The sequence below is a fragment of the Parasteatoda tepidariorum genome, chromosome 3, assembly GCF_043381705.1.
Source record: "Parasteatoda tepidariorum isolate YZ-2023 chromosome 3, CAS_Ptep_4.0, whole genome shotgun sequence".
NCBI lineage: Eukaryota > Metazoa > Arthropoda > Arachnida > Araneae > Theridiidae > Parasteatoda > Parasteatoda tepidariorum.
Window position 1 is genome coordinate 63,525,877 of NC_092206.1, and position 7,780 is coordinate 63,533,656.

The 7,780-nt window shown below is 31.9% G+C and overlaps 1 protein-coding gene across 2 annotated transcripts in view; it reads left to right on the forward strand.

Annotated features, from left to right (window-relative positions):
- LOC107447225 (sodium/calcium exchanger 3) overlaps nucleotides 1–7,780 on the forward strand; it is a 252,259-nt gene that overhangs the window by 121,680 nt on the left and 122,799 nt on the right. For both annotated transcript variants that reach the window (XM_071178742.1, XM_043039409.2), the window contains one exon: nucleotides 4,503–7,173. In XM_071178742.1, the coding sequence (XP_071034843.1) occupies nucleotides 5,456–7,173 (1,718 nt within the window). In that variant the 5' untranslated portion in view covers nucleotides 4,503–5,455. The remainder of the gene's footprint in view (nucleotides 1–4,502; nucleotides 7,174–7,780) is intronic.

Consider the following 7,780-nt stretch of genomic DNA (forward strand, 5'->3'; position numbering starts at 1 on the left):
GCTCGCTTCGCTCAATTCTAACTTAGGTACATTGCAAATGCACAAAATTCTAAGAATTCAAAACAATCATTCAAATCCATATAAAAACTTTTTTTTAAAAAAAANGTTAAACCTATTAGAAATGTGCTATAGTATAATTCGTGATGTAAATCAAAAATCGTCAAATAAATTCGTAATATATAAATTCGTGAAAAAAAAAAACGCTTTCGACAAAATACTAAAATAGAGATCTATCGACAAAGACTACTCACTTCAGCCTAGCTTAATAGTATGAGATTGCCGCAGCTGATGCTCTCTGATTATTTCCGTTTTCAAAAGCGCTATATGTTGAGCCACCTCAGCTAGATTTGGCATGTGACATTGTTAGCGGCAATCATTGGTCGATTCGCCGTGTAAGAGAAATAGTAACGTAAACAAAACAAAGCAAATGTTGCCACCGGCGGAAAAGAAGTACAGCGAAAATTTGGGAGCTACGTAACAGAATTATATATATTAGATTAATCAAAGTATTTCATGAGATGAATCTTTTTAGAATAATCTGATTCTCGCAATTAGTTCTAAAGAGATATATGTACACTTTTGGAAAATTAAAGCGCGTTCATCAGATTATCGTTCAAATTTGTAGCAACCTTAATACCATGCTAAGTTGAACCATAATATCATATTTCTTAACGTGATTACACAGCATTGTGGTTAAAATTAAACAAAAATGTTGTTAAAATTATCTTATTAAGGTTTACATATAAGATTTTATTAAGATATTTAATAATCTTATTAAGATTACATCAAATTTTTACCGTATTAAGGTTCAACATTGAACAAATTTTTGCGAGAAAAATAACACGAGAAGATAGAATGTAAAAATCACTTTAGAAAATCCAAACTTTCTACACAGTTTGTTTAACTAAACAAGTGGAGTTTTACGTTTACCAAAATGCAATTACTGCCCATTTTTATACTGTTAATAATTCAAATCCTGCGTTAAAAATAGATTCTATTCATTTATTATTTATACTTCATATAAAATATCAAATTCTTCCTAATATCACGTCCTTGTTGATTACAAATGTTGCCAGACTCTATCAGGAGTTTCAATATTCTGTTGTTCTCAACTTTCCTTGATTTCTGACTCCGCTGTTCCATCATATCGTCGTAGTAACTTGAAATGAACATAATTTTTTTGAAAAATAAAACGAGACTTATTCAAACTTATAGCTCACATACAATTTATTAATAAACAAATGGAATCTACTTTTAACATCCTGTGCAAAAAAGACAAGCTAATATAGAGAAAGAAACGTATTTTTGTCCGAATAAAGTATTAATAATTATGCATAATTTAGGTGTATCTGTCGAACCATGAAAATTGCACCTTTGCACTCGGAACATTTTAACCGCCATAAAAATTTTACTTAATTATATTTCTCAAAACTATGTACTGATGCAAAATTAAATTTTTTTATGCAAATCAACAGATTATATGTGTTATGTATGTAAATCCTTTACACTATTTGTAGTAAATATTTATATTTTCAACAATTATTTTTCCTTGTTATTTATAAAAAAAAATGTTATGAGTATAATTCGAGCATTCTAAGAAAAACCTATACCAGTGCATTAAAGATCAACTTGGTTTATTTATCTTATCCAAGGATTTCTTCTGAAGTTTCTAGACAACAAAAACATTATTAGTTCTTTTTCTATAAAGGTGTATAATCGAATAAGGGGAATTATTAGATTTATGGAACACCACATTTTTTTCCTTATCGAACGTTGTTTTCTTTTGTCTGAATAGACTAGTAAAGATTTGTTGGGTAATATATGGTTTTTGTTAAGTCTTTGTAAGATATGATTTTGTAAATTATAATCCTTAAGATTATTCCAGTAAGTATTTCATTCACAGGTGTATTAACTTTTTTTTTAAAAAAAGAACAATGTTTAAGACTATTAAATAAATAATCTTCAGAAACTGAAGTGGTAAGATGAAAGTTATTAAAAAATTCATTTGCTTCAAAAGTATACAAATTGAAAATAATAGTCGAAATGTTTTAAGCTCTCAAAAATAGGTGGTCATTTTCAAGACTTGCCAGATGGGAATGAAAAGAAGCAAGAGTGATTTAATAAAATAGAACGCAAAATTTCCAACGAGGAAGTGAAAAATGAAAGTGAGAAATAAAACTAGAAAAGCTACAGTAGCCGAGAGAGGAAGAAAACCGAATACTCCATTTTGACCGAGAAAAGAAAATCAGGGTAAAATGTGTTTCCACGCGCTAAGAATAGGTAGCTAGGAACTAATGTCATAAACAAGAGAATCGGCATTCATATGAATAAAACAAAATTCCAGGGTAGCATTATTTTTGTATTGACGAAATTGAATTTATGCTCAAGATATTAACATTATGCAGCAATTGATGATTTTTCGGATCTTTTATAACGGGCATATCTATTGTGTTCCATAAGTCTAAATTTTAAAGTGCATCTAGATTTTACCCAAATTTGCCACTCTCGACCACAGTGGCTTGTCTTGTTCTATTTTCATCTTTTTTTTTCTCTTTCAGCTACTGTGGTTTGTCTAGTTTTGCTTATCCCATTTGTTTCTCCATTTTTCTTTGGTAACTTTGCGCACACGTCTACTGTTCTTTCCAATTTGTAAATTTCTGAAGCGAATAAAGAAATGTTTAAAGACTACTACCAAACATAAAGTAGTACTCAATTTACACTTTTTAACATAAAACACTAAGTGTTTAAGCACTCATTTAGAAAATTTAAAATAATAAAAATATGTTTTTCAAATTGAACATATTTTTTGTTAAATCATTTTGTAACCTAGCCTGAACCAAGAAGCCCACTCAGAAAAAATCTAAAGATTCGTGGTAACGAAACAACAAACAAGGTACAACCCAGTTATTCGGCAAAAACTATCCCAATAATGAAAAGAAAACTCCCTTTCTGTTATCCATTATTAGTTAATAACAATACCTCACATTATTGTTAATGTGAAGTACTTGATTTCAAGCAAAATCTGAATTTTTGTTTATAAAATTTTTAAGTAACTGAAAATAGTCAAATACATAATGTAAAAATGGATATAAATAAATAGGCACATGTCTTATATTTGTCCATATTGCTATCGATTGAGAAAAAGGATAAGTTTGATGCATAATTAGAGAAAGCGCAACTAGATCAAAATCATACAAGCGCAACTAGATCAAAATTATGAGCGCTTGGCGTAACACAATGTATTAAAGAGTAAGAATAGTTTATGAATGTTGAACCCTATATAATAAATTCGTTATAACTGAAGTTAGTCTTCCTAATTTTCCCCCTTATTTTCAAATCAAAGCTAGAATTATATAAGTTTTNGCATTGTGCGCTGACGATTATCCCAAACGCATTGCATTCTCACGCTGGTATTTGCAACAGCGGGTCGCACAGTCAGATTTTCCGTCATGGATTTTGTTTTCTGATGAATCTTGCTTTACACGGGATGGTGTCGTGAACCTGCACAACATGCACGTATGGGCGCATGAAAACCCAAGATGTACACGTGCCCATGCACATCAACAACGTTTCAGCGTAAACGTTTGGGTTAGCTGTTATTATCTGTGACATGTTGATTGACCCTTACCTTCTACCTGATCGCCTCGACGGAAATACCTATCGCATTTTTTAGAAAGAGTTTTGCCGTTCTGATGGGTGACGTTCCAGCCGCTACACGCCGAAACATCTGGTTTCAGCATTATGGAGCGCCTGCCCACTTTAGCTACGCTGTTCGAGAATACCTCAATAGGATTTATCCTAATCGCTGGATGGGTAGAGGCGGACCAGTCCCATGGCCGCCGCGATTCCCCGACCTGACTCCCTTGGATTTCTATTGATGCAGTGTGGCGAATGGAAGGAATTTTGAGCATTTGCTGTGATGTAATGATGTCTTATAATAAAAATCATATTAACACAGCTATCGATATCATTTTTTTTCTCCTCATCCAAACCTGCACTTATCGCCCTCTAGCGGTCTCAGTTTTAATTTTCGGACACAAGTTCCTATGTAAATCTTGTTCATCATGATATGAAAGACCAGCATGTTAAGTTTGTAAACGACCTTTTGGGACACCCTGTATAATAAATTCGTTATAACTGAAGTTAGTTTTCTTAATTTTCCCCCTTATTTTCAAATCAAAGCTAGAATTATATAAATTTTGCTCAATCTAATTTTTTTAGGTATTTACTTTCTTAATTATACCCCCCTTATTCTACAGAAAGTTACGCTGTAGTACAAGGAATAAAAAAGCCTAATAACAACAAACTTATAAATACATTAGACTGGCAATGCCGTTAATTTGCACTAAAATATGCCAAATTTTACATACCCCATTAATTAATTAAAGCTAATTTGCAATTTAAAATGCACTTTTTATTGTTATCTACTAATCTTAAATCATGTGAATAAAAATATTTCTTTCGTGATGAAAATTACTGATTCATGTTTACTTTTTTTTTAGGTTCTTCACAAATTATATCTCTGAAGACGGAAAGGAATTCCGGAAAAAAAGAATATTCTTTTTAAAAAACATGAAACTATACTTTTACGAGATCAGGTCATCGTCGTGGCCATCAATTTTGCTTTCAAAATCGACAGGCCATTATTTTAGGAAATGAACGATGTTGGAAAAAGATAAAAGGGACAGTGTTTCATCGACCGCTTCAATGCTCCTTGATCCACAAGGGAAGCCAAATCAATTACATATAAAATAAGAGGCGGGATAGCTCGTCAGTGAAAATAAATTGCTTTTATTTTTAGTTTATAATTATTTAGCTTTCCAAAAAAATTGAGGCTTTTTATTTGTTATCAGTTATTTTTAGTTTTTTTTTCTTCCAGAAAAATTCTAAGTAATTTTTGTTGTAGTTTTAATTAATTAATTATTTGTCAATAACATAAATTGAACGCTTATTTCCCTTAAATTTAATGAAATTTAAATTTTACGTTCGCTTAAAGAATTATACGAGAATAAAGAAATTTCAGATTTCAAAATCTAATATTGGGTAGAGAAATTTTAAAGGTCATAAGTATGCTAATTTCGTATTTAAAATAAATTATAATATTCATAAAAATTTCTTATGTTTAATTTTTTAATTTTATTTTGAGATGTTATTTTGTGGTCTTAAATTTATAAAATAAATTTAAATTCTCTGATAACCAATTTTCTTAATGCCATTTCAATTTTAATATTAGTGTAAAAATAAAGAGCATTTACAATAAAAATGCTCACAATAGATACACGTTTACTAAATATATTTTCTTCTATGTATTTAAGAGATTTAAACTTTAAATTTTGTAAAAATATGTATGAGATTAAAATCTAACATTAATAGTAATATGAATTTAACTATATCCAATACTCTAAGGTAGTGAAGATAGTAATAAATTTAATTCCGAAACCTTATTTATTTGAAAATGGTCATGACAAAGTACTTTATTTGGTTTTTATTTTTAGTTGCTTGCATGAAATTAGTTGAAGCTTCTAATTATTCTCAGTGCAAAGACGGGTTAATTTTGCCAAAATGGACACCGACAACAAATTTAAGTAAAGGTGATGTAGTAGCGAGAGGCATAATCTACTTCATAGCCTTAGTATACATATTCGTTGGGGTCTCAATCATAGCAGACCGGTTTATGGCAGCCATTGAAGTCATAACTTCAAAAGAAAAAGAAGTGGTCATTAAGAAGCCAAACGGAGAAACGCAAACCATCAGTGTACGTATTTGGAACGAAACCGTTTCAAACTTGACACTCATGGCACTCGGTTCATCAGCACCAGAGATATTACTTTCAGTTATTGAAGTTACAGGTCAAGGGTTCGAAGCTGGAGATTTAGGCCCAGGAACCATAGTGGGTAGTGCTGCCTTCAATATGTTTGTAATAATTGCAATCTGCGTTTGGTCCATTCCATGCAATGAGCACAGAAAGATAAAACATCTGAGGGTATTCTTTGTGACTATGACGTGGAGTGTTTTTGCCTATATATGGTTATACCTTATTCTTACCTGGTCTTCCTATGGAGTTATAGAAGTATGGGAGGGAATAGTGACCTTCCTGTTTTTTCCGACCACAGTTTTAACTGCTTACATAGCAGACCGTAGACTCCTCATCTACAAGTACCTCTCTAAGAAGTACAGAATGAATAAAAGAGGGGTTATTGTAGGAGGAGAAGGTGGGGAACCTGCTGGTGCAGTAGAAATGGGCACTCATGGTGTCAAAGCCAGCACCACCAATGGACTTAAAGTTTTTGACGAAGAAGAGAACGAAGAGGTTAAAGAGTTTGAAGAACATAGGCGAGAATATATACAGTTATTAAGAGATCTTAGGCATAAGAATCCTGAGAAAACGATGGAAGAACTAGAGCTGATGGCTCGAGAAGAAATCTTAGAAAAAGGACCAAAAAGTAGAGCTTTCTACCGTTTGCAAGCCACCAAAAAGCTAACCGGAGGAGGCAATCTCATAAAAAAGAAGCTGGAAAAGCCTGAACCAGAGAAAGAAGAATCCAAAGAAACTATTAAAGATGATGTATGTCGTATTTATTTTAACCCTGCGCACTACACAGTCATGGAAAGTGTTGGTCAATTCGCAGTGACGGTAGTAAGATCAGGGGATTTATTACATTCTGTGTGCGTTGATTTCGAAACAGAAGATGGCACTGCAGAGGCTGGATCAGATTATGAACCATTAGCGGGGACAATTATTTTTCGTCCTGGTGAGGCACAACAACAGATATTTATCACTGTCATCGACGATGATATTTTTGAAGAAGATGAACACTTTTATGTACGTCTTAGTAACCCAAGGTACTTAAATCAACCAGATGCCATCCCTATGAGAGCTATGAATGGTTCTCCAGGACAACTAGGTCCACCAAGGTTTCCAGTTGAATTGGCGACTCCTTGCATTGCAACCGTTATGATCCTAGATGACGATCACAGTGGAGTATTTGGATTCCAGGATGTGGCTCAAGAAGTGCCAGAATCGGTGGGAGAATTCAGGTTGAAAGTTTCTCGTTGCAGTGGAGCCAGAGGAAGGGTGATAATACCTTTCCGAACTCTGGAAGGCAGTGCTAAACACGGAAGAGACTACAAACATGTTGAAGGAATATTAGTTTTCGAAAACAACGAAAATGGGTAAGTGAAATTCAAAATTAGTTCTTTTCATAAAAATTTAAAGTAGCAAATAAGATTCTATTTTTTTTAAATATGGCACGAATCGAAAAAACGTATAACTTTTCCAAGTTTAATAACATTTTAAGATGTTATTGACATTTTAAGGGTTTTTCGGTTATAAATTTTTCGATTTAATTATTAATATGCCGCAACGTTTTGTGATCATTTAGGAAGACTTTATATTTATAAGATGTTGAACTCCACAGGATCCCACATTTCTATAAAAGAAACAGAATTTAAATTTATCGTTTATAATGCTGTGATTATCAATTAAGCATTGATGAAATCAAAGAGCGTAAAAGTCATTATCTCATTTTTTTATAGCCATGTTCTGTATGAAATTTTATAATTTTGATCATTACCAAGTAGAAAAAAAGAATTTTTTTCGAAAAAATTATAGTTAATAAATGTAAAACAATTTCCCTTTTTATAAAATTTTTGCATTAAAAAAAATCTGTGAACGACTTTGAAGCATTAAATTTTATTCTTCTGCAAAAATGTTAGAATAATGTAAAAATTCCAATAACGAGAAACGTATTTATGCAAAAAAAAAAAAAAAAAAAAGGGA